Source organism: Drosophila biarmipes, chromosome 3R, assembly GCF_025231255.1.
Source record: "Drosophila biarmipes strain raj3 chromosome 3R, RU_DBia_V1.1, whole genome shotgun sequence".
Classification (NCBI taxonomy): Eukaryota; Metazoa; Arthropoda; class Insecta; order Diptera; family Drosophilidae; genus Drosophila; species Drosophila biarmipes.
This window is the reverse complement of record NC_066616.1, coordinates 29,000,488-29,027,889: the sequence shown is the minus strand read 5'-3', so window position 1 is coordinate 29,027,889 and position 27,402 is coordinate 29,000,488. Positions and strand designations below refer to the sequence as shown.

The 27,402-nt window shown below is 46.2% G+C and overlaps 1 protein-coding gene across 4 annotated transcripts; it reads left to right on the top strand.

Moving 5' to 3' along the window:
- The first annotated feature begins 4 nt into the window (after positions 1 to 4).
- Positions 5 to 27,402, top strand: LOC108025276 (rho guanine nucleotide exchange factor 17). Of its 4 annotated transcripts, none has more exons than XM_017095641.3 (16): positions 5 to 237; positions 10,753 to 10,907; positions 10,978 to 12,590; positions 14,156 to 16,347; positions 16,511 to 17,135; positions 21,631 to 21,891; positions 22,039 to 22,229; positions 22,294 to 22,739; positions 22,798 to 23,020; positions 23,293 to 23,384; positions 23,448 to 24,270; positions 24,401 to 24,468; positions 24,527 to 24,669; positions 24,735 to 24,856; positions 24,921 to 25,271; positions 25,408 to 27,402. In XM_017095641.3, the coding sequence occupies exons 2-16, from the start codon at positions 10,844 to 10,846 to the stop codon at positions 25,565 to 25,567; spliced, it is 7,374 nt and encodes a 2,457-aa protein (XP_016951130.1). In that variant the 5' UTR covers positions 5 to 237; positions 10,753 to 10,843; the 3' UTR covers positions 25,568 to 27,402. The 4 variants fall into 4 exon arrangements, with proteins under 4 accessions (XP_016951130.1, XP_050744532.1, XP_043948031.1 ...); XM_050888575.1 differs by lacking the exon at positions 5 to 237 and adding an exon at positions 10,160 to 10,275; XM_044092096.2 differs by lacking the exons at positions 5 to 237; positions 10,753 to 10,907; positions 10,978 to 12,590; positions 14,156 to 16,347; positions 16,511 to 17,135 and adding exons at positions 19,037 to 19,306; positions 20,942 to 21,534.

Genomic DNA, 27,402 nt, shown 5'->3' with positions numbered 1-27,402 from the left:
CCGCGGATAAAAGCCGCCAAAAAGCGAAGAGCGACGGATCGAAAGGGCGCTACGTGAATCAGTTATCAGTGGGATTAACCACGATTCGGGCGGGATTTCGAGTTCGAACCGATTCAGTGCCTCGCAGTGCTCCCAGTGATCGGTAGAAAGGTGAAAAATCCCATCGAACCAAGGGCGCAGCCAACACCACGCACAGAGCCGCACTTCGTGGACAAGGTCAGCTCCATAAGAGCCACAGTACGTACGTAGTGCATCGTTGGGCGCCTTTATTTTCGGCTAACCCAGTTGTGTGAAAGTTCTTTGGACTTATAGATGCGAGTGCATGGATGTGCACTGGCACTCGCACTCGTCGCGGTCTCATGTTCCAATTGGAACGATCTTTCGTGCCGAATTGTGGCTCATTCCGCAGATACGTACGTATATGTTTGGGCCAATTTCTCGCCCCAATGAGATGTGGGCTTAAAGTGCACCACCAACAAAAGAGGAAAAAAAAAACAGATCCCAGCAAAAAAGTAAAGCATGGCAAAAGAAAAGGTTAATAATTCGTGCCAATAATGCTCTCGAAATTTGGCTCGCATCTCTTGTTGGAAGTGTGTTTCGAGATCAGGAGTTTTTTTCGACCGCTCTGCGAACCGGGGTTATTATTTTGGGGGAGTGGAGCGGCTCGAAAACGGAATCGGAATCAGACTGCGCGCCGACGACCCATATTTCGATTTCATTTCATTTACCAAAAATAAAAACACCCGAAAAAAATACAGGCAGAAAATCGAAAATACAACAAAAAAAAAAGGGGGGGAAAAATCAGAAAAAGCAGAGACGAGCGCCGCGATACTTAAGTGCGGGCAAATAAGTAAAAGATATGCCATAAAAGACAGCATAAGTGTATTTTGAAGATACTTTTTCGTGTTGTGTTTTTCTTGCCCCAACCCTGCACTCCCCTCGTGTTTTGTTTTTATTTTTATTGCTATTGTTATTGTTATTGGTATTGTTGGTGTTGACTGCTGCCGACGGTTAATGTTAACTTGTTTAGTGTGGGCAGCAGGCAGCAGTCGGTAGTTGGTAGTAGTTAGCTTTGTTATTGCTGTCTCCCATATTATATTGTTACCGGCCACAACGGTAAAGGACACTTGGTATTCATATGTAAATGCCCCGTCTGCCACTCGATTGAATTGTGTAAAGATGCCTTTTACCTGCCCAGGGAGGTGGGCCCTCGCGGGCTCCCACTCCAAGAGAGAGAAAAAACCGATCTGCAGCTGCACCTTTATCGGCACAACTCGATCTAGGAACCTGGCAATGGGACAATCCCGAGACGTCTCGCGGATATTTTTAACTCTGGCGCGACTTAATTCCTGCTGCATTTGCAGTGGCCGCAGCTTATTTAATGTCTACAAATAATCCAAATTGGGGCTTAGCCTCAGCTGTGAAAAGGGGCAGTGCGGAGGGGGAGGGGGAGGGATGCCCAGATAGACGGGGCTTCCGAGGAGCAGGAGGTGACCAGCGCCGGCACTTGTGCATTCGATCATCGGCGCACTGAGGCAAAAGCCATTCGCCGTCGCATTCGCCCAACCTCTTTCCCTACACTAATTCCACTATTTATTACACTCCTAATCCTCTCCACACAAATCGAAGTTTAAAGCCACTTATATGCTATACAACATTTTGTTAAAATCCTAAAATGAAACCATGTAGTAAATTATCGAAAAACACGGCTTTACAATGGATAAAAGTAAGGGGTGATATCTTAAGGTATATTATCCATATAATAATATTTACTAAGGGCTTATATTCTGATTACTTGATAGTATATTATATTATATCATAATATCAAGACACACCATTTTCCAATAGATAAAAGTGAAAGGTGACAGATTCACCTTTAAGAGAAATTATAAAGTTTTTAAAAGGCTATATTCTGAACCCTTGAAATTATTATATACCATCATAATACATACTTTTCTCTAAGAAAAGTGAAAGGTTTTATTTGCTTAGGAATAATGTAACGTAATGCATTACTATCTCAATAATCTTAGAAAATTAGCAATAAATCTTTTATTGAAGCCTCATATAATTTATCTAATACACTTTCCATAAATTCCCTATTATAGAAATTCAGCCTTTTTATTTTGAGTGTAGGTTTCACTCTTCTTCCCAATTGCGTCTGCCAAAGTTCGGGCAGAAAACGGTGAATAGAGGATGAGGATGAGGATGAGGATGTGGCTGTGGATGAGGTAGAATGCCGCGGGGGACGCGTTGGTTAAATTGGGGAATGAAGTGCCATTTGCTCAGTGGGACAAGTTGTGGCCAAATAATGACTATATTAAATAACAGTTAGCAAACATTATTGCATTGGCCGCAGGCTGTGTAGCATAGATCTGGCCAAGAGGCATGGGCAAAGAAAACTGAGAAAGCACAGAAACCCGCCTCGCAATGCTGCAAATGCTGGCGAAGATGCAGCCAGTCGCCTTTGAACATTTGAACGCTGTTGGAAATGGCAGTAATGTGACCATTTAAGACCTCTTTCTGATGTCTTATGGAGTGAAAACGTCCTGCTGTGTGAAAACAAATTATAGGCATGTAATGTTGCATGTTACGTCGCGACTCTCGAGCAATTGAGGATTGGGTTTGGGGCTTGGGGATCCGGAGGAGATCTCTTGGGAGCCGGGGCTAGGCCGGCTAAGCTCAGTCAGTGCTGCAACACTCAAAAGTTAGCCCGGTCGGGCTAGTTGGGACTGGGGATTGGGGATTGGGGATTTTGACTTGACGCTGGCTTTATGCTGATGCTGATGCTGGTCTTTCAGACCCAGACCCCCAGACTCAGCCTCAGACTCAGGCCCAGACTCTTTAGATCTCGGATGTGTTTCTCCGTTTGTCTGTTGGCTGCCTGGTTTCTTGGTCTCTTGGTCTCTCGGTTTCTTGGTTTGTTTGCTGGCCCGTTTGAGAGTGTGTGCTGGCTGGTCTAATGCTCTCTAACTGCTTATCAGATCTGTGAGGATTGCGCAAAAACGATTTCTGTTTTCCTTTTCGCCCGCCTGCTCCTCCTCCTGCTCCCGATTTTCCTTCTAAGACCTAGGGATACCCTTTCGTGGGATTTGGTACTAGGTCCGAAATGTCACTTTTCTATCTTCACAATCTTACCAACTTAATTTGATCTTGATCTTGAGAACTGAGATTTAAAATATTACTAAATGCCAAGACCTTCATCTTTGATTTATATTGAATATGTTTTTAAGGAATTTCTTGTGATATATAATATTAATAAGATCATAACATAATAAAAACACAAGACTGTTACACCTATGACTACATACCACTATTGATTAATATTGTGTATTTGAATAATAGGTAACCCCTCCCTGTTGTCACACCCAAAAAAAGTATCAAATATCAAGTAAGCAGGTGTCTGTAAAATTAGCTAGCTAAATAGACATAATAAATTGGCTTACACCTTAGCAGATTTGATAAGAAATAGTTTGAGAAATCTTTATGCCCATTTCTGCGTTTCGAATTGGATCACTAGGGTAAAGATTGAAATCAAAATAATAGACTAACATTGAGTATATGGGTAGCTTTGATAGAATCTGCATTCCAAGTCGTGGTGTTCTTTTATTTATCTAATTTATAGGGTATCCCTTATTCGCTAGGCCCCGGCTAACCTTTAGAGTAATATACTTATTTCTTGTTTTCTTTCTGTCTGTCTATTTGGGATTTTCAAACAACGAATGCGATTGCGACGCCGCATTTAAACGAGCACTGCAAGTCCAAAGTTTTCCCGCTCGCCGGTTGCTGTTTTTGCTGTTGTTGCTCTTGGTGGTGGCATTGCTGTTATTGGCAAGACAGATTCAGATTGAGCCCAGACTCGAAAATAAAGTAATGAAATGCTAAGCCCAACAGCGGAGCCCCAGCTCCAGCTGCCAATTCCCGCCATGTGCGCGACTCTGCTGTCCTGTCCCTGTGGTGAACTTTTATTGCCTGGTCGGGAATCGGTAACTCCTGCCCCCCACCACCTCCACCTCCATATCCATCCCAATCCTCCTCCTCCTCCTCCTCCTCCTCCTCCTCCTCCTGGGGGAGGTGAGAAAGTGGCAAACTGTCGCTGGGGACAAGTGGTTCCTCCAAGCTCATATTCGTATATGTGCCAGAGCTCAACCCATTACGGGGCCTCATATATAACGACGTCGTCTCTGCCAAAAGAGTTCAGCGCTGAACGGCCACGCCCCTCAGCCGGCTAAACTAACAGCTCCAATGGGGCAACAACAACGACTTCGACTCCGACTCCGACTCCGGTGTGCGGCTGATTAATAGGGTGGACCCATAAGGCACTTTATGGCCAATAAAGTGGGTACGTTTAAGCACCACTTTGGAGATCTTAAGAATGTTTTATAGGTATAACTGTCTAGCTTATCGGTTCTAGTTAATAAACAAATAATAATAATTTTCTCACATTTCTATAGAAAGATTGATTAGTTTAAGCACCATTTTGGAGATCTTAAGAACGTTTTATAGGTATAACTGTCTAGCTTATCGGTTCTAGTTAATAAATAAATAATAATAATTTTCTCACATTTCTATAGAAAGATTTATTAGTTATAAAATTCAGAAGCAGAACTAAACATAACCTGCTATCGTTTTTAATTTTGTTCTTATAAGCTATATAAAACAATTTGACTTGGTTTTTCAAAAAATTGTATCTTATGCTTATAATAACGGATTCTGGTCATTAGGTCATAGTCAATCAATTTTGGTATCCAACAAAATAAGCGAATAAATCACCATACTCCCTAGAAAAGTCTCGCTTTCACTTTCCTAGATAGTTTTCATAGGGGAGCCCCTATACCATGATGTTTCAGCAATAACTGGGGACCACCCCAATGCTCACATGTTACATTTACTGTTTCTGTTTCGGCCGCTGGCCGATGATGAATGCGGCAAGGCAATTTGAGTGATACTCACGACCTCGTCAGTAGTTAGCTGGGACCACGCCCACACCGCCCAAAACGCTATCCATCTGCATCTCGGCATGCATTTAGCATTTAGGCGGTGGCCCCGGCAGCGAAAACTCGGAGTCCGGAACCCAAAAATTAGGAAACGACGACGATCGAACTTTGATGGGACTGCGACTACACCTCCTCCTGCGGCCACCTTTCCACCGACCGACCGACCGACCGACCGACCCTTGTGCATATATCAATGTGGAAACGGGGTTTACATAATTGAAATGCACCAGTCGGGGCCTGAGAATAACTTTCATATCAGGTGGCTAATCAGGCATCCGGGTTGCGCAACCCAAGACATATTTGGGGAATCAGATATCCAGAGAGTTCACAAGTAGAACCCCCTTAAGTGCTCACCTCTCATGCGTAATTATCTGCAAAAGTAACTCAAATATGAGATCTTGGTATAAGGTCTTAGTTACTATTTGATTAGATAAAAAAATCTGTTGTTGAATTCTTGGTAGGTTAAACGATTAAGTGATGTCGGGAATTAAATGTGGAAATAACATCAACAATGAGTAGTAACACACGCAGTTTAAAAAGGCCTAAATAAATATTTACTACATTTGATACATTTCTTATTATATATGTTTATACCTCACCTACTTTATAAGTCGCAATCCGAAAGTATTTTTTCCCGAGTTTATTGCATCTTTATACCTTTCTTGACTCATAACGGCTTGAGCCGAGAAAACACCTCCGGTAATCTTCTTCATGCGGAAATAACCCACTTTAAAAGTGGTCTTGAATAAGCCCCAACTTAATCGCTGATTAGATAAAGAACTCTTCAATGGGCCTCACTTTATGAAAGTGATTTCGCCGTTTTCGCTGAATTTCGATCGTCGGCTGATTGCCGCAGAGTTATCACCCAAATCGATGTAACAATCAATGGCCCGAGATTTTCGGTCCATGTTGCTGTTCAACTTTGACTCTCGACTGGCATCATCTGGGGATCGAAGAAGGAGTCGGAGTCCAAGAGTCGGAGGAGAAGGCGAAGTCGGGGTCTTCCTGCACTCCACAGTGCATCTGCAGTGCACTTTCATAACACAATTTATCGCTGTCTGCTGATACAAGGCAGCAGATACAAACTACAAAATACCGCTCATAAAAACTTAAATCGAGTTAAGTTCCGCTTCATTGTTCGGACTGGCCAAAAAAAAAAAACAACAAAGCCCAAAAGAGAAACCAACAACAACGGGCAAACAAATTTAATATGTACTAATTGAATGTTGTGCAGCCTCAGCTAAAGACCCACTTCAGCCAAAAGCTTAACTCCCGCTCCATGCCCATGCCCATTCCCAATCCCAGTCCCATTTGTATCTGCATCGCTTCTACATTGAGTCGGGTTCAGCCGGGTTGAACTCTGGGGTCACTCCGGCCGAAAGACTCAGAAACGCGGCTCGTGAAAGTACGAAATCGAAAATCAAAAGTGAAATGTCGAACCCTGGCCCAGACAGGCGGCCTCAGACTCAGCCTCAGACTCAGACTAGCTGACTAACCAACCGACTGACTGACATAATTCCAGCTTGGCCAGCCAGATCTTGGGCTGTTCCCTAAGTCGAGTGCCGAATTCGGAGTTCCGAGTCCGCTGCATCTGGTATTACGCGCCTCGCCCCGAGAGCCCATTTTTCTCCGCCTTTGCCTCGAGGTGTGGGTTACGATTCTGCGGTTTCTACGGGCACTCATGGATAAGGCACTGGGGGAAAAACCCCTATATCATGCTAAAAACTATGTTTTTTGTTGAACTACTAAAGATATCTAAAAACAATATCATTGTTTCTATCTTAACCTTAAAACTTAACTTAAAATATTTGTATACCATTATACATTTTTGATCTTGAACCTCTAAGTAAAGATATTATGTTGAAACATGTGTTTTATAAAAAAACCTAACAAATTCTAATAGCATTAGCAACTTCTTAATCTGAAACCTCTTTCTATAGACATTATAATATTTTTTGCAATTTTTGAAATTTAATAAAAAATGTTATAAATAGTAAGATATTTTTAAGAAGAAAAGAAGATAAGCTAGATTCCTAATAAGCATATTATTATAAAGTATTTCAAAATTAATAAGGTGTTACCATCTTGTATCATCAAGCTAGTTTTGTAGTTATCATGATGTTCTTCTCAGTGCAACAACACGCTATTCTAACTACCATATAGCGACAGAGCATTCCTATGTTTAGTATCGAGTGTCCCTTAGACTCATTCTAATGCTTTTCCCTCCCTCTCACTCCCTCAAACCAAACCCATCTGAACTTGAACCGAAAGATACGATTTCAAGTTGAGCTGCCCAACTGAGGGGGGGGCATACTCATAAGGCAACTGGGAGGAGAATCGTTTGATTTGCAATGCAAAAGAGACTGGCAAGGTCTGTGGGCCAGGCCACTCTTGATTTCAATTCAAGTCCAAGTTCAGGTGAGCGATGGATATGAAAGGGGCGCTGCGTTGTCGCCTACGGTCGGGGACTTGCAATAGCTTCCTCCGGAGGTGGGCAGATATAAATATATACGTACACAGAGAGTGTGCCTTATTGAAAGGGATCTGCTAGATGCGCTCCTAATCCCATCAGGACTGGAGGTGTTGCTGATATGCCGCTGAAAAGCTGTGCAGATTAATCATAAAGTCCATAACAAAGAAGTTTTGCATGCCGGCGGAGATGTGGATATCCACGGATGGGGGCTGTGCAGCGGGGGGCTGGCCGGGCTTCATCTGGCACGGATCACGGATCCCGCTGTCACGTGTCAGTCAAAATGACTCTGGCACTCGGGCAATCTGGTGCGGAGGGCAGGCCTATGAAATAGTTACGAAAAAGAGCGAAAAAATAGGTGTTACCCGGGGGGCCGAGGAGCCGGCTTAATTGTTATTATTGTTCGGCGGTGGAAGCCAAGAGATGGAACCGCTTCTGCAGCTGACAGCGAAATGTTCGCAACATGTCAAAACTTTTATGGTTTTTTAATGGTTCTCCATTTAGATTTGGCCACAGTACGATTTTAATTGAATTTCTGTTTACTTACGAGTGGCGGCGGCAATTTATTTATTATATATCTTCTACTTATAACCCCCAAATTCGGTTTTTACTCTTACATCTTGTTTATCTGTGACTTCTGATTGCTGACGCTCGTTTCGCCTTGTCGCCAGATCTGATATCTCTGTGCGCGGCGTTTATCTGGCCAGGTATTCCATGGGCAAACACTCAAAAAACTTGTATATTTATCAAGAAGCTGGCGTACACCAAAAAGAATTCACAATAAACTCACGGATTTCTCGGCGACAGTTATGTGCTAAAGTTGTTTTGGAGGCTTTGAGCTCTCCGGCTGAGTTAAGATAAGTGAAATCAGCTGCTCGGCCCGGCAGTTGGATCTCATTATTCCAGCGACCTTGGGGCGCTTCTAATTGCGCGCCACAGATGGGATGCATCTGTATCTTTTGCTTTGACAAGTGCAAGTCCGGCTGCTGATAAGCTGTGGCCGGTCTATAAATACAACCCAACGGAACCCCGGCCAAACCAGACCGCACAGATCTGTGCATCTGCATTCCTGAGTGATTACGCTGCGTAAGATACATTTGTAGCCGATGGACTAACACCCCAGAAACTCGGCTAAAAAATGCCTTACACAAAATTCAATGTACACACGAGAACGTCCGCACATCCGTACCTATATAGATGAGCGGGTACAGAAAGTTTCATAATTATTGGATGAGCAAGAGTTGAATAATAAACACATTTCTGGCTTTGACAGCTTTAAAAATACATTTTTTAATGGCTTCCCATTTATCGTATTAAAGTGGTGCGCTCAGCATTATTAATAATGAATTTAAAATGAGTTGTATCAAAGAAGTTCCCTTGATTCTAGAGGTTTCCCTGACTTATGCTTTCGTTACGCACTGTGCACGACACTGCAATTGTTTCGCCATGAGCATCTTTCACTCAAAGTATCTGCGGTGTTCTGGTGGAAAAGATATTTTTGGTTCTCTGGCGGAATGATATTTTGGGGACAAATGTGTGACTCCCAACTAGCGTGATATTTACACCCCGAAAAGTGCTAGCTTTACATTTCCTGATGATATTTTCGAAGAAATCCTTTGTCTTACGCTCGCCTCTATTTGAAGGGTTCCTTGGCTTATTGTTTTCCTTTTTAATTTCTTTCCATCAGGCTTAAAAACGTTTGTTTATCATTTTAAAGTTAGCCAAGAAGCCCATGCAAATCTCTCCTTAAACAATGTATAGCTGATGGTAAACTCTTGCAGGCGATTTTTGTGGCCCGAACAAAAAAGTGGAGACGTCTCCGGCTTGTGCAACATGCTCTGCTGTTTGTTCAACATCAATTAAGATTATAGGAAAGCCACTTGTTCAGCGGAGAAAAATAAAAAAATGAAAAACAAAAGCAGCAGCAGCCAGACAAGGAAAAAGTCTTCCACTGAAACAAAAGCCTGGCCAACTCGGGTAACCAATACCCGCAAGACAATGGACACGCCAGTGGATGCAACAAAAACGGGGGAAACCAACTAAACGTATTTAATGACAGCCAACGGATAGTGGTAGTGGCTGGTGGCATTAGTGGTACAATATATAAGGAGGGGCATGTCATGGTCATGGCTTGACTAGCATGGTCTGTGCTAAAAATTCGCATGCGTAACACTCGGGTTCCGTATGGAGGAAATCGAAAGGTGGCAGATCGGAGGCTGAGGCCAAATGGCTATTATCTTTTGAATGTGGCCATAAACACAGGGGGTAATTAAAAAATATCTGCAGAAATAATTTGTAGTTTTCAAAATAACAGCAATTTGGTGATAAAAAAGAAACACAAATGAATTATGGAGATGGATTTCGAAAGCTTATGTGGGAGTTGAACCTATTTTTATATGCCTCATAATTTCTCTGGCATAATTTATCTGCTTCTCAAATTATTCCTCTCCAGCAGCATTTTCAATATTTAACATATTAATAGAGCAGAAAATTTGCTTTAAATGTTTCCATTGAAAGACGTCCATCGTCATGCAGTGATATCCAATTTTACTCTAGCCTCGATCGCATTGGGAGTGAAGTATGCGCTGCACCGGACAAAAATAGATCGACAGTGTGCTTTAAAAATCTGAGGCACTGAACTTTACTGCGAATACACTTAGCCGAATCATCAGCTTCCTTAGATCAAAAGAATAAAATGCCGGAGGCACGTCAGGGTTGCATTACATATGACATACCCTCTCGAGGAAAATACGAAGGTCTGCCGATGAAAACTTTTTACTTAAACAATGAAAATGGAAGCACTTGGAAGAGGTGAAGAACGAAGAATAGCCAAAATTTGCATGAAAGTTGGAGGTTCAGTGCTTGTGGCATGCTTTTGGGCGAACATTTGCCATATCCTACAAACAAATTAACAAAGGGGGGTATATTAGACCACCAAATAACTTAGCTACATAAAGAAATGTAGTAAAGATGATAACTTTATTGACTTTTCCCAAGCTGTGCATGACTTACAATCGATTAGATATTTTTAATATTTTACTTAACATTATATTAAACAAAATTCCAAAAGAATTGTTACCTAACTCATCTAACATTCAAGTTGTTTGCCTTAAACTTATCTTTCAAAGTGTTAATCCAAACATATAAGTATGTATGCTTAAAAGATTTATTTTTAGCTTATCAGAAGACATAAAAATGAGCCAAGGCTAAAAATAGACAATGTCTTTGCTTAATAGGTATCAAGTACTAACAAATTAAATTAAATATTTTATTTATTGCATTATTTAGTGACTTGAGGACCAAGGCACTCCAACCCTTAGAAGTCGAGCAGTCCGTGAGGAGAAGGACCAAGGGCAGTCGCCTGATTTCGTGTTGCTGCATGCGCCACTCCACGAGGACAGTGGACAGCGAAGTGATCCGTTTGGAGGGGGAGGCAATTAGTGGTAAGATCGGGAGCGCAACCAAGATTAACCAGGCCAAAACTTTACTTGCATTCACCTCACCTTTCAACAGGCGATCAGCAGGTGCCGCACCTCGGGCCTCTGAAGCTGTCCAGCTCCCTGCCCACCACTCCGCAGTTGGGACAACGGGTGGCGCGAGGACGTGGCTACAAGAAGCTCTCATGGAATGACCAGCCGGGCCGGGAACCAGCCGTATCAATGATCGCCCAGGGCCAGGAGGCCAGGGCCAATCCGCCGCTCACCTATCTCGCCCACAACAATAACAACAACAACAACAACGATGAGGAGGTGTACGATCCCATTGCCAAATACTTTGCCAACACGCAGCATCAAAAGCTATCTCCTCGCATCGCTGCGAAAAGCTCACGGATTCTCTGCGAGAATTGCTGTGGGGAGAGGCAGCAGCAACAAGTTGGCAGCTCTGTGGACCGCCAAAAGCAACAGCAGCAGCAGCAGCAACAGCAACAGCAGCAACATCATCAGCAGCAGCAGCAGCGGCAACAGCTGCCGTTTGGGGACTACGATTCAGTGTCCGATTTGTCGTCGTTTCGCTTTGTCTTCGATGGGGAGGAAGTCGATTCCACGAGGCGCGTATTAGTCGATGATGCTCATTATGAGGATGCCGCTGCCGCTGACGACGATGACGATGACGTTGCGCGGCCGCCGGTTATAGAAATAGAAAAGCGGCAGCCAAATACATCAACAACGAAAACGGAAAAATCAACAGTGGCAATAGCAGCAGCAGCAGCAGCAACAGCAACATCGTCTTTGGGAGACGCGTCATCGCCAGTGTTGTCCCTGTCATCCGAAATCAGCGACGAGTCACCAGCAATTTGTTGTTATACAATTGACAAAAAACAGTCACAGCAGCAGCAATTGAGGCAGCAGCAGCAGCAGCAACATCTCAACCAGCAGCAGCAACTGCAACACTACAATTCCTGTGCCACCGTTAGCCATCGAAGCTACCGCCACCCGCCACCAGTTCCTCCCAAACCGCGTGGCTATATAGAGTCTTCTGCATCCGATGAGCCTGCTCTGAAGACCCGCCGTCTGGTCTGCCATCAGCAGCAGCAGCAGCAGCAACATCATCACCCTCAGCCACCTGCCAACTCCCTTCACTTTTCACCCAGAATCTATCCCGCCAACAACAGCTGTTGCCTCCCCAAGGACTACAATCCCCATGCCTTCGAGGGAAACTGCAGCAATAACATCAATTACAACTGTCGTTTCGGCTCGAGTGGGGATTGCACTTGGGGCCTGGTGCGGGGGCCGCGATCCCTGTGCTATGATCGACACGGTCGCCTGACCTTCGACTCGGAGCCGGAACCGGAAGTGGTGGTGTACAAGAGCAACGGAGTGCAGAAGTCGCTGAGTGAATCGCGTTTGCAAGTACAATATTACGCAGAGCCCAAAGTTCCTTACGACCCCTATACCGACCTATCGCGTGTGACCGCGAATGTTATAAACCCCGAACAAAACGACCGGGAAAGTACGTTTTCTCTACCCCAGCAACACAGTCGTGAGTGCAATGCACTGAGCCAAGTGAATCCCATAAACCAAATTGCATATAATAGTCCAAGCCACGTTAGGCGGAACCATATACTACTGCCCTGCTACTGCAACTCCCATGTGGATGCTCCAAACGAGGTTAACAAGGAGAACGGGGTGAGTATAGCCAAGAAAATAAAGGGATCTTGAAGATTTCAGGTCTTAGATCAGTAAAATTAAAGAAATAATCAGTAGATCACACAGTGTGATAAAATGTAGGGAAAGAAATACAATGAGTTGAGATAGTATAGAACCCAAAATGGATGAAAACGAGCAAGAGCAAAGCAACCTCTAGCCGATATAGATAAAATGTATATTTGTATTTATGTATTCTCCAATACTCGATGGCCGCCATTCATCACCGAACTGTCAGGGAGTGCAATTTTCAGCCATAAACCTTTTGTTTTGATCGATTTTATTGATCCCATATATCATATAGTTACTCGTACGTTTTGTTTTCCGTTCAATGGGCGAGGAAAAGATCTCTCCGAAATTGTAGTTGGGGCCAGAGAATAAGTCATATATGTACGGATGGATGGATGGATGGGCACCACCTGAACGGCACGTTCCGCCGCTCGATGGGAGAGTTCGGGAGAATGTGGGATTTTCGCCTGTGATTTGTGGTGCTGGCGAGAGTTCTGCTCGCCAGAGATCTCTTTCGGTGGTATTGCTCTACTTTTGTGTTATTTGTACGATTCTTTTAATGCGTGCACTGGGAGAAAATGGTCGGGATGGTACAATTTTGGATAGGAGAAGGATTATTAAGGAGATCAGTGGTTCTTAGAAACTGTATTTTATTTTAATAATAAGGAAAAATACTTAGGAACTGATAGAAACTGTTAAAGTATGTTGCCCTCTAGTATACGAGTATATCTTTATCAAGACCATTATAGTTCCGTATACCACCAAACCTATAGCAACCTTCTAGCAGTGTAGTGTAAGTTGGCCTGTCCGCTCATTCATTCCCAGTCATAGCCACAGATCTCTTGTATTTTCTGTATTTTCCACCTACATACATATATGCACCTATATGTATTTGGATTTAAATACGTATGTGGCATACGTACTTTTATATATGCGGCTGGGATCTGTTGTTTATACTAAAAATATCACTGTGTGTGTGTGTGTATAAACGAATCGGCTTAATATATATGGAGCACCATTGGCTTTCCTTACATTGTGTGCTCTTTGGGGTTTGCCTGGTCTTGGTGTAGTATGTGTGTCATTGTGCAGCGAATATAATGACGCTGGGATCTGAGAAGGCGCCTAATATAAGGCTCGTGCTGCCTGGGTTCCGGAAATCGGAATACATAATGTTCATGCTCATTCCAATTAGCATGCCGCATATCCCCTGGGATCCTTGGGGGAACGCGAATTCTTCAGTAGTTTCCCCTTCCCTTTTTCCCGATATTACACATACGCCGCGTTGACTCAATGTTTGCTGGTGTTTCAGTGTATCGAATTGAATTGCCAGCGCGTTTTGTTTGTTTTTATTTTGTTGGCGGGGTGAAGTGGGACTGGGGTGGAATCACAAGTACGCCCACAGCTAGTCCATAAAAAGACATGAGTGTGGAGAGGGGGGCTATGTGGATAATTGACCCGGGGGCAGGCCGAAAAATCCGCCGATGAATAATAAACGATTAACTCGAATTCTTCCCACCCTTGATCGCTTTTTTTTCCAGCACACAATGGAGAAACGACGTAATACCCTGGACCGCTTTCAGCGCCTTGGCTTTGGACGTAAATCATCACCAGCTGCTCCCGCCTCCTCCGCATCCACGTCCACGTCCTCTTCCTCGCCATCTACTTCCGGTCCGGAGAAGCAGCGCAAGACGTCGGATCGCTCAGAGCGTCTGCGCGAGCTAACCGAACTTTTGCGGGGTGGCGGCGGTGGAGGTGGTGGCAGCAGTTCCCGCGCCTCCTCCACGCCCACTCCGCCGCCACCACCGCCGCCGCCGCCAGTGCCTCCGCCGCGAAAACCACGGACATCCCACCTGGAGCGCCAGGACACGGGCGCCAGTCAAACTTCCGAGTCGGAGGCGGGCAGCTCTCATCACGGAAGCGGGGGTGGTGGAGGTGGCAGTCTCAGCACCGCTGCCCGCATCTTTGCCTCGCTGCGGCCAAACACCAGTCTCTCCAACCTGGAGGCCTTCATGTTGAGCAACCGCGAGAAGTCCAAGTCCCCGCCCCCACCTGCGCAGCAGAATCAGCTGAACCATCGACCTGCGGCCAGCAGATGCGTAGATGCGTCGGCCATCGGCGGCAGTGCCAGTTTCGAGAGCACGGCGCTAGCATCTCGGCCGGATTCACGCAGTGCGCACCCCAAGGTGGCACCATTTCGCTCCGTTTCGTTCTCGCAAATCGACTGCAAGTCCACGCTGACCGCTCTAAGGGATCGCCTGAAGCGGGACAAGGCCATCGAGGCGCCCAGTCCCAGTCCCACGCCCTCCAAAGAGGAGGAGCTGGCGGCTCATCATCCAGATCCCGGTTGGGTGCGCATCCCCCTGAAAAAGACGGAGCTAAGCATCAATTTAAATTACGGCCAGGAGAAGTCGCTCGATCACGACGCCATCCAGGAGGAGGACATCTTCAGCAACGAGTTGACTGCCAGTGGCAGCTCGGGCATCCTGTTCCCAGTAGCGGCCGCTGCCACCGCCAGCAGTGTGATAGCCGCGCATGCCACCATGGAATCCCTGACGGACACCATTCAATCGGAGAGCGATTGCCTGATCAAGGAGGAGGTGCAGCCACAAGTACAGCCGGTGCTGGAGATCACACCACCCACCTCGTCGGTGAGTGGCAGTGCCCCCAATTTGGCCACCTTGATGGAGGAGCAGCTGCCACTGGAGGCACCGCCGGATAACTTCCTACAGACGGCCACCACCTGCGAGATACCAGTGCCTGTTTATGAGTGTGCCGCCCAGGAGTGGCTGGAGACCCCGGCCCAGGAATGGGTGGAGGTGGCGCCTGAGGAGTTCGGCATTGTCCCGGAGACCATACAGCCACCCATTCCGCATGCAGCCTGCAAAATCTCCCAGACGCCTTCCACTTTGACCACAGCGGTGAGGAGTGACCTGGTGCCCACCATCTCGGTGAGTCGATCCTCCGAGGAGGGTGACGAGCTGGCAAAGATCGAGGATGTGCCGCAGGTGGAGGTGGCCACCACAGCCAAGAATCCCTCATTGGGGCAGCATCTCAAGCAGTACAGCCACGATGATCTGGACCTGACCAACGTGGATCTGAGGAGTTCGCTGGAGGCCATAGCCACACCGCGGCACAGCACGGATGAGCGGCAGAAGAGGCACCTGGACAAGTCGACCAAGCGAAAGGGGATGTACATAGACAATGCGGATTGGCAAGCGCCCACGGAACCAGCACAACGTGGCCTGGCTCTGGACATTGGGGTGGCCAATCAACATGCCATTAAACCGGAGTCCCCGGATGTCCACACCCCCAGTGCCTCGCAAATGTACATCAGCAGTCCCCAAAGCTCCTATTCCTTTGAACTGAACACCCCTGAGTTGGAGAAGAGTTCCCCATCCTGGGGCAGTGGGGGATTGGGTCGCGACAAGGCCCAGCTGCTGAGCAACTTCAGCTGCCACAGCAGCGAGGAGAAGGATGACGCCTCCACTCGCAGCCTTAGCTTTCTCCGCACCGACTCCACCTCGGACAACGAGTGCGACCGCGCTGTCAGGGAGCGGGAGAGGGAGCGGATCACCTCGAGTCCCACGCCCAGCGGAGGCGACTACGACTACAAGCGATTCTCGAAGCGTCCTCTCAGGGGTCCCTATGGCCAGATGCTGGAGGCGGAGATGAAGAAGCCCAACCGGATGCACTTCGAGGAGATCCTCGAGGAGCTGCGCGAAACCGACAGGTGAGTTGCATTCCTCCAAGTTACATTCTTCAAGTTCCCTACTCTTCAAATATTGATTTGACTTATAGAAAAATTAAAAAAAAATCAAGTTGGTATCATCTTCAAATGATATTTAACATCATTATAATATTTTAAAGCCCTGACCCACTCTTTTATCTTTCAGCTTGCACCTGCGGTCAGCTCCTGGGGCAACTAGCGGCTCCGGTGGTCCTTCCCGCAATCTGCCGCAGTACTCCAACTCGATGAGGGTGCGCAAGACGAGTACCTTCCTGCCGGTGCCATCACATGCCCGAGCAGCCTCTACGCCCTCGCAGCTGGAGCACACCAGCAAGGGCATTTCCGCGGCCGCCCAGATCTCCGTGTCCGCCAAGAACCTGACCGAGGCGGAGCTGGATGACCAGCTGCACCACATGAAGCGCGCCGCCTCCGAAGCTCCGGCCCCCAAGTCGCACCACAGCAAGCGCAGCCAGTCGATGAGCACGGAGCGGCCCAGTCTGCACCACCACCACAGCCACGGTCACAGTCACGGCCATGGTCACAGCCACAGTCACCATCATGCCGGCAAGCGGGGTCTGGATGCGGGATCTGGCGATAAGGCAGCGAAGAACGCTCCGCCAGCTGGAGGATCTTCGGGATCAGCGTCAGGCTCGGGATCAGGTTCGGGATCAGGTTCGGGATCAGGAGGAGGTGGAAAGGCTGGCCTAAAGCCGTCGCCCGCTTTGTTAGCCGAGTTGCTAAAAGGATCCAGTGAGAAGATGGTATCCGAGCAGCGAAAGAAGACAATAGCGGTGAGTCTACTTTATAGGAATCAGTATCGATTCCAGTTCCGCCATTTAGAGAATATGGAAACACAATTGAATGTTTTTCAGTCAGAACTTCTGACTTCTTTAAATTCTTGAGAATTCTATATAAATTGAAACAGTTATTGAGGCATTGGATATGGTAAGAAATTATTATTTATTAATAATGAAAACCATATGGGGTTACAACGTAAATCAGATGATTATTTTTCTTATCGTAATATGAATGTAAGACAATTTTTGGGAAAACTGCACCATTTATTATAGAATGACTCAGTTTTATTTTCATTCCAACTGCTCTGAGTTTCCGTAAACCTTTTCATAAGTACCAGATTGAAGACCAAGAACCAAGCTTAGAAAAATGCGCTCTAAAGTATGCTACGATTAAGCGGGGTTTCAAGATATCGGGGAATCCCCTCCATTAAGCAGTGTTTCTCTCTTTGCTGTCGCTTCCAAAACTTTCCAGTTCCAGCAAAGAGCAAATTTTCTGCGATCGTTAGCTTTCCTCCCTTGCTGCTCTCCTATCCTCCCTTTCATCTTTCTTGTTGTATACACCTCCACACATACACATATTAAAAGTTTCTCACGCTTTTTGTTTTGCTTGCTAAGTACGAGTGCATGTTGTGGGTGTCGGCAGAGGCAGAGGAAAAGACAGCGGCAGAGGAAAAGCAGCGGCGCCATGTGAATTCCGAGGCGCATGCTCCAAAAGAAAAGAAAGAAAACGGTGCGCATTGGAAATGTGTGTTAGTGTGCTAGTCCCGTTTTGTTTCGTTTCGCTTCGGTTCGGTCCCTCCGTTCCATTCCACTCCGTTCCAGGCACAGTGGTTGCAGCGAACTATTTTTACACTGGCAGCAAATTGCAATTGACTGATGACTGATTTTGGGGGCATAGTGGGTGTAGGATGAGTGTTCTGGATAAGTGTGAATCAACATGGAAAAAGTTGTGCTTGTTGGGTTTTTGATATTGCTTGACAATGTATAGAAATAGCTATTTCCGGTGTATAGCCTGCATCGAAGATAGTTACTTATTTGTAAAGGGGTCATAAGGCGTGTTTTAGTTTTATAACTAGCTAACTAGAAACACATTAAATTAACAATTTCTTTAATGATTTAAATTCTTATTTCAGTAGCTTGGAAGTACGATTTTACCCCTTTAACTTTTCATCACTAGTATGATGATTGAATTAGGGAATGTTAAAAACAAGTAATTTAAACATTAGCCTTTTAGGTCTGTTTAGCTTAATACGACAAAAGTTCTGACCTTTTGTTACATTTGATACCTTTTTATTTCGATCCTAACTGACTTTTTCCAATATCCGGTATGTGACTTAACCCTTTCTTTGGCCGTTTCCCGTTTTCCCTTTCGGACACTTGTCGCATGCAAATCCACAGGAAACCCCACGCTCTCTGGCGCTCTCTTCCATCTCCTCAGCCATTTTCCTGTGCTCTCTCGGAGCGGCGCATGGCATTCCAATGGGGCTTTAACAGCTGAGACTAGCGCACCACACAATGTTTTGAGTGTGTTTACGATCTGCTTTCGGTTCGCATGGATAATTGATGTTTTGTTATAGAGCAGATAAACCGAAAGTCTTAAATCCAGTATGATTGCCAATATGTGTCTCTGTGTGTGTGTGTGTGATGTGCTTTTGTTTTAAGCATGATTCTCTCCAGTGCCTCGCTCTCCGCCTCTCTTAGCCTACAGTGGGCGGTGGGTGCTTGTTAGAGTGGGAGTGGGGGTGGTGGTGGGGTGGTTTGGTCTTTTTTCAGTGCGCTTGGAATATGAAAAATGGAAATTAAGTGTGTATATGGCACAATGGAATGTGTTCGCTGAGTCGAGTGGCGGAATCGCGCACTCCTGTCTGTGGCCTTTGGATTTTGGGATGTGCCACTGTGGCTGCTCTCCCGCGCAGCAGCAACAGCAGCAGTAGCCGCAGCAGCAGCAACAGCAGCCGCAGCAGCGACTGCGACAGAGCAGCGAAATCTGAAAAGAGACCACTGTGCGCGTTTCAATTCTTATTTGCTTTTCTACGACCATTGTGTGGCGGAATTGTTCATGTTTCGTTCGCTCGTTCGTTTGTTATTTATTTTTTTCGTGGAGCGAGGAATCCGTTAACGGCGTGTAAAAGGCAACAAACAAATAGGAATAACTAAAACAAATCGTAAATTGGCTAAACAACAACGAATCCGTGTATAGGAAAAATTAATTCATCGCTGGAGTATGCCCATGTGTGTCTGTGTCTGTGTGTGTGGGTGAATTTTGCCTAGGTGTTTCAAATGCATGGCTATGTGCGTGGGAAAATGTCTCGAAGGCAGAGAAGAAAATCACTTTTCATTTTATTCAAAATCAACATTTTCTTCTCTTCTCGCTGAGTGCTTGTGTGCGTGTGTGTATGTGTATGTGTACCTGAGTGCACAAGGCCAACCTCTTGTTGCGCCGCGTTACGCCAATAATATACATCGAGTGCAAATATAAACTCTCAACTTAGCCGCCGCAACTGAAGCGAGTGCGAGCGAGACGGCACGAGCAGACAGGAGGAGAGGAGCGAAGAGAGAGCAAATCAATTACCTGTCAGCCCTCCCTGTGTGTGCGTGTGTGTGATTGTGAAATGTAAAATGGAATTGTGTGGCTTATGCAGCCTGCACTGCTCTAACCTTTGTCTTTGGCCACTCCTCTCGTATAACGGTAACTGCAACGGCCATCTAAACTGCGCACAAATGTATGCTGCAGAATACGACCACATAACTAACGGTGCAACAAGCTCACCTCCCACACACACATCCACACCCCCGCCCGTGAGTGTATCTGAAAGAGCACCCACACCCATACATACGCACATGATAACATGTTGCTCGCCTGGCCTTTTGCTGCCCTAATCAGGCAATTAAAAACGCAACAGCAGCGCAGCTGAACAGCAGTTAGCCGTGATTCACAGGAAAAACAAGAAAACAGAACCGCAACTGGTTTTTTTTGCTATGTCGTACATACGTACTTATGTACGGATATATTTATCCTCTACCCAACCCACGCTTTCCCATTGTTTTTCCTTTGCGCCTTATTGGCCTTCAGTCAGCAAAGACAAACAACAACATGGTCAGTGTCATTATCAAATCACACTCACAGACACACACGCACCCAATGCAGGCGGTGGGCCGCAGGGGCGTGGGGCGGTGCTCAAGGCTGTCCCTGTGAGTGAGTGACTCGTGACTCTCTGTCGCTGCTTACACTCGCAAAAATCAGTTACTTGGTTGGAAATGTTTATATCATAGATGGGGAAATCCCTTTTAAAGAAATGTTTTCCATAAAGTCACCCATAAATTCTTAACATCATGTGCTCAAATTCTGTTTAAAAACTTAGGTTGTTAATATATATATATATATAAATATATAAATCAACCTTCAAAAGAATAATATTTCCTAAGATGTTTTGTAGAAGAGGTTGTAATGTTTTATTGTTATCAAAACAATAGGATACTTAACATATACTTCGTTTCGAAATGTTGAAAAACACTGTTCTAATTTACATTATCATACCAAATCTTAAAAGCAAAATCTAGAGGCATTTCTCTGAGTGCAAGTGCAGGGCATGTGAAACGTGGGCAAGTGGTTCTCCCACTTGCCGACTACGCAGGTTGTTCTCCATGCCAGTGTGAATGTGGGTGTCTGTTTTTGTGGATGTGCAACATCCTCGGCCAGCTGCAATTTGCCTCTTGCCAGACGCTTGTTGCACTTTCAGTCCATTTGGGTGTTTTGGCCAGGCCAGACGTGTGTCTATAAACAAAAATCTACATAAAAGTCATACAGAATGCTTCAGCGGTGCTTTAAAAATTCAAAGGCGTTGCAGCAGTGAAAGAAAAAGTGGCCTAAACAAGTGACAAACTGAAAGATACAAAAGAAAGAAATAACTCCTTGCAATACATTCCGAGCATGTCGCACAATCGCGAGAATCTGCGACTCAGCCTGTTGGATCTGCAGGCCACCCTGACGGCGCCCTCCCAAACCGTTGCCGCCGCCCTGCTCCCCCAAGCCCCGCCATCGCAGTCGCACATGCAACAGTTGCCCAGCAGCAACACCAGCAACAGCAACAGCAGCAGCAACATCTCCGCCTGCGGCAACACCAGCAACAACAGCAGCAGCAGCAGCGGCAACATCAACAGCAGCGTCTCGCAGGCGGTCTCGATGGCCACCACAACGGTGGCGCGGCTGAGCAAGGCGGGATTCGGGGCGGCTGCCGGTTCAGGGGGCGGGGCCGGGAGTGGCTACCAGAACGACAAGTGCGACAGGCTAAAGAAAATGACTTCGATCACCTGCTCCGACTCGGAGGACGACTCCGAGCGGCGGGCGCAGTTCGAGATGAGTAGTAAATGGAATCTGGGCGGCTATGAAGGCGTAAGTCTGGTCGCAATTAACCCTCGAATTAACCCTTACAAATATTTTAAAGGTAATTATTATTGATTGTTCTCCTTTTATTTCGTTTCTCCTCAGGACACACGCACCTATGTGGTGCAAGAGATCTACAGGAACGAGCAAATCTACGTGGAGTCCCTGCAGACCGTCGTCGTGAAGTATCTGAAGGTGCTCAAGGCCCCTGAGCACGCCGGCATGATAGACACCCGCACTGTGGATGAGATCTTCTTCATGGTACCCGACATCCTCGAGATTCACGAGAAGTTCCTGGGCGACCTGAAGAGCCGACTGGATGACTGGGATGTTCAGCAGAAAGTGGGCGATGCGTTCATGGATACGGTAATGTATACTATTTTTAAGATGGTTATGTAAAGGCTTAGATTCCTGTTTCCAAGTGGATAACTTTATATATAGATATAGAAGAATATGCATATATATAGATTTTATCTGCCAAATCATTCCTAATTCTGGTATCTCATTCCACAGTTTTCGAAGCTGGAGGTCCTGGAGGTGTACACATCCTTTGTGAACAACTGCAATCGGGCCAAAAACGCCATTCGCTCCATGAAGCACCAGCGACCCTCGTTCTCCAAGTTCCTCGAGTCCACAGCTCGGGAGCACAAGGGCAAGCTCACCCTGGACAATCTGCTCATCAAGCCTGTGCAAAAGTTTCCCAAGTGAGTTTTCCACACACACCTAAAAAGGAATACCTCCCTCATTATGAATTTCCACCATCCCCAGCTATGAACTGCTGTTCCAGCGATTGATCAAGCACACCGATCACGATCATCCGGACAAGAAGCACTTGCAGGACGTGCTCAAGCTGGTCCACGACATACTGGTCCACATCAACTGCAAGGAGCGCGAGATCATGGAGAATGGACAGAGGGAGGCCACGCTGCGCGAACTGGAGGGCGTCATCGAGGGCATCACCGATCTTATAGCCCCCGAGCGGCAGTTCCTGCTCTTCGACCTGGTCTCCATGCCTTCGGGTCAGGGGGCGCGTAAGGATCGCGGCTTCTTCCTGTTCAACGATCTGCTTGTCCTCACCAGCATCAAGAAACGAAGCGGCACCATCCGCAAGCCCAACAGCAGCGTCTGCCCGGGCACCGTGGCCACCACCCTGGACACCAACAAGTACAAGTTCCTCACCAAGATCTCGCTGGACTGCTTGGAAATTGTCAAATGTGAGTAAAAGATGTTGGGATTTAAGATACATAACTATTGATGTTCTCTGTACCACAGCCAAGGACGAAAATATCAAGCGCATTGTCAGCGAAATCGAGACTTTGGCCGAAGATTGCAATAAACTGCAGCAGATCACCGACATAACCGTCACCCTTAAGTACCCGCATCAGTATCTGGAGGATGTGATCCGCGAGCTCCATCGCGATGTCCAGCGACAGCTCTCCGAGCGCCAGACTAACGACACCCAGCTGAATATGCTCGAGCTGACAGTCAGTTCTCCGTAAGTGGGATTTTAATAAAAACTATTTATGCTATCATGTGGCTAGGAAAGAACATATTGTATAACCTGTTAGTAAGTTTAGAAACTTAAGATACAACAGCGGCTTGAAACTTGATCTGCTGGTTCTGTACGTCAACCTACATGGCGTAAACCTTAGAGTACTTACTTATAAAGGTGTTCATCCAGACTTGCAAGCTTACTTTCATACACAATCACCTTACTTTTACATTTATATAGTTCCTTCTAATAAAATCTTACATCTTCTGCTTTAGAAATGGCAACCAAAAGCTGACAGTGGTCTTCAACAAGACGGAGAAGCGCACCCAATGGGAGGAGACCTTCAACGAGGCCAAGCAGAAGCTGGGTAAGAGATATACACCTATCTCAAATATCCTCCAATAAACAATAACCCTCCTATCCCCCACAGCTGCCACCCTGGAGCGACATCCCATTCCCGAGTTCCTCACCTCCATACCCATCCGCAAGACCCGCGCCGGCCTCCAGTTCACCTGTGCGGCCGCCACGCTGAGTGACAACCGGGATGTCTGGGTGTGCAACAGCGACGGCTATGTGGGCCAGGTGTGCATCATGTCGCTGCATCCAGAGCCGAATGTCACCAGCTGCAATGGCGTCTGCAATGCCCGCATCCTGTGCGTGGCCTCCGTGCCGGCCTACAGCTCGTCGGCCTCGAGTAGGAATAGTAGTGGTGAACAGCCGGCGGGAACCGGTGGCCAAGAGGAGAAGGACAAGCGGAACACTCCCCAGAGTTACACACAGCAGTTGAGGGATTATCGCAAGAGCATCTCGCCCAGCTTCCAGAGTGCCTCCGCATCGGCAACGGCGACGCCCGAGAAGAAGAAGCTGACGCCCACGCCCACGCCGGTGTCAGGCAGTGGTGGTGGTGGTGACCCTGCTGATCCTGCGGCGACCTCCGCCGGCGGCAGTGATCCTCAGCTGGAACTGAATCTGAGCTCCAGCGACGATGAAACGGAGGCTGCAGCCGCCTCCTTAAACGTCGCCGGAAGCACTGGTACGGGATCTGGAGGAACTCTGGCGGAACGGGTTCCCAGTCCTGCGCCCTCGTATCACGGGCACCAGGATTCCAATCCCGAGGAAGGCGAGAGCAATCAATCAACCATGTGGATTGGCACTGAGGACGGCTGCATCCACGTCTACAATAGCACTGACAATATTCGCATTAAGAAAAACCGCATCAAGATCGAGCACCATTCGGCCGTCTATTCCATTTTGTAAGTATAGTTCTTAGGGGACTTTAATTTCTCAATGTCAGGTTAAGGTTCTAAGTTAAAATGACATTGAGAAATTGGTCCAAAGTATCTTAAGATAAGCTGGATATTTATTTGATTGCTTTCCATTTAGGTACCTGGACAATCGTGTGTTTGTATCATTAGCAAATGGTGATATCTGTGTTTACCTGAGAGATGGTGGTAGGTATTTGCTAATCAGGAACCTCTGAGCTTGATTAACCCTTCGTTTCCCTCTCAGCCACCTCCTGGAATACTTGCTCATCGCATTGCCTGTCCATAGGCACGGTCACCAGTCCGGTGAATAAGCTCCTGAACGTCAACGGACGACTTTGGTGTTCCATTCAGGGCATTATCAAAGTGTTGGATGTGGAGACCTTGACGGTAGGGAACAATTTTATAATTACCACTATACAATCTAAGGAAATCCTTTTGTTTCCTATCCTCAGGTCATCAATCAAATACAGATTTCATCGGACTCGAAGCCGATCACCAACATGACAGTCTCAAACAATCATGTGTGGATATCCATACAGAACTCAGCACACATCAAGTGTTTCCATTCCAATACGTGAGTGGCAGATCACTATATCCTTTGCCCTTTCAATAGTTAACCTTTGACCCCTAAACCACAGCCACCAACTGATCACCGAAGTGAATCTCGCCCCCGCCGTCAACAAGATGCTCTCGAACTGCGATGAGATTATCCGGCAGCACAAGGCCGCCTGTCTGCGGGTCACCTCGTTGCTGTGCTGCAAGGATCTCATCTGGATTGGCACCAGTGCGGGTGTTTTGCTCACCATCCCGGCGCAGGGCTACGAGAAGGGTGCCATCAACATTGTGCCAACAGGCATTCCACATGGTCACACGGGCCATGTGAGGTTCCTCACCTTTGTGGAAACCACGGGACTGGAGGGAGCGGCTCCCAGTGGAGGCGGAGGTCGGGATGCAGGCGGCTCCACCAGCGATGAGTACACCAAACAGGGGTGAGTTGGGATCAATATATCTATAAGATCTTTATTTCTATAACATCTACACATCTATATGGTCTTTATATCTATATTTCTTTTTGATCTGCATTAAAGTAGGATATATTCTAACCATATCCTATTTGTTTTCAAGGTCCATTAAGCACTCCAAGTCCAAGTCGGAGACGAACAACACCCTGATCATTTCCGGCGGCGATGGCTACGAGGACTTCCGCAACTCCGGCGCCAACTCGCTGAGCGAGATTGCCGGCCGCGAGGACAGCACCAACCATCTATTGATATGGCAAATTTGAAGCAGAAGGCGTAAAAACCGCTGGAGGCTCCTGCTCTCGCGCTGGAAGAACAACAACTGAGCTCGCCTCAGTGGGTGTGTCCTCCGGCCAGCGCTCGAGCGGAGAGCCCGGCGGTTTTTATGGGCCGAGCATTGATCGAAACGCAGATCGAGATCCAGATCCCCGAACCCCAGGAGATCTGCAGCAGCTGCTAAGCTGGAAATTAGTAGGATTAGCTGACGGACAACTTGACGAACTGAGGGACGAACTGGACGGATGTACAGCTGAATTTGGATTGGAAGGAGATTTCACCTGTTCGGCATTTGATGCATTATCTCACCCGACTGGTCACCCAAAGCAGTGCCAAAACAAGCACATACGACTCCTGCGATTTGGGAAGCACACTCAATGTACATACAGATCGCACCGCTGAAGAGGAGGGACACCAACTCGATGCCACGGCAAAGTACGATAGATATTTTTGTATTGCTTGAGGCAGGCAGACTAATTGTAAATCCACAAAACCCCATTCAAGTGTTAGAAGTTCGGATCTAAGTTCGTTTGAATTGAACACAGGTCTAAGTGTAACATAGCATAAATCATTCAAGTTTGTGTACGAGTTTATCCACCTGAGGTTCTGATGTTCTGATGTTCGATCCCCCCTGCCCTGCATTAATCGAATTTATAAACTACAAACCACTCAAGGGTCATGTCACTTATGTTCGCGTGTGGCTCCTCAACAATGAGTACGCATGCCCAGGATAGGCTTGTAAAATAATGAAAATCGTAGTCTAAGCATCTCCCTATTTTTATTGTATACATACGCGCGTAATATATACATATACATATATATATATATTGATAACTATATGGATAACTGATTAAATGGCGTTTATAAAGTTTATTGTAAAACCTATTTCATGCAAGAGAATTGAATTTGAAAATTGCAAATTTTAACATAAATACGAGTGATATTCAAGTTTTTGCTAAAGTTTTTTGGGCATGTACAAAACGTTAAACCCACACTAAACACTCACACCACAACCCACCATCCAGCCCCACCCCGCCTATCCTGTCCTAAACTATCCTAAATCTAAATACTACCCATTAAAATATGAATACATATATTTTTTCTAATTGAATACTAAATTGTAAGTTGTGCGCACCCCGAAATCAAGCAACTCAAGCGACCCATCAACTGGCGGTCGCCGTCTCAAGCTCGATCGTCTGTCTAAGGTAGCAAATTGTAATAATTTAAGTATGAATATATTTCTATGTTATAGTCTGGTTGGTTATTAACATTAATCATTGTTCAGTGCAGTATTTCAAGTGCATGCTAAGCTCTTCCACCGTCGAGTATCCCAACATCCGAGACCACTAAACGAAAACAAACACTAGAAACCACATCAAAAACACGCACCGAACCACCGAGAGCGGTTTCATCCTGTTATTGAGTGGCCAAACGCATCCTATGAAATGTATCAAATGCATTTTCTCATATTCAGTGAACATCTGACAATTGTTATCCTACCTCTGCGAATACCAAGGTGTTAAATATATACTACTTATATACATTGTACTCGAGGTATTGCTCCGGCCGACGTAGAATGATCCCGAGGCAGGGGATCATCAGCAGTGGAAGCTGGAGCTGAAACAGGAGAAACTCCCTAAACGAGCTGTAATAATAGAATCTAAAACAATAATTCCCCCCTTTGCCAAGCTGCATTGTAAGGTTCAATAATAAATTGTAAATGTGTTAAAGAAAAATAAATATATATTACTTATATGGAGGCGTAAGCATGTATTATGATTATGTTTGTATCATCTACAATATTAAATGGAATCTTTAAGCCCAA

What these genes read in the sequence shown, in the direction of transcription:
- LOC108025276 (XM_050888575.1), top strand. Translation starts at nt 10,160, where the DNA reads ATGCCGGAGGCACGTCAGGGTTGCATTACATATGACATACCCTCTCGA. An exon ending in GGAGGGGGAGGCAATTAGTG is followed by an intron (nt 10,908 to 10,977) that starts GTAAGATCGGGA and finishes ACCTTTCAACAG; the next exon opens with GCGATCAGCAGGTGCCGCAC. An exon ending in GCGATGCGTTCATGGATACG is followed by an intron (nt 21,892 to 22,038) that starts GTAATGTATACT and finishes CTCATTCCACAG; the next exon opens with TTTTCGAAGCTGGAGGTCCT.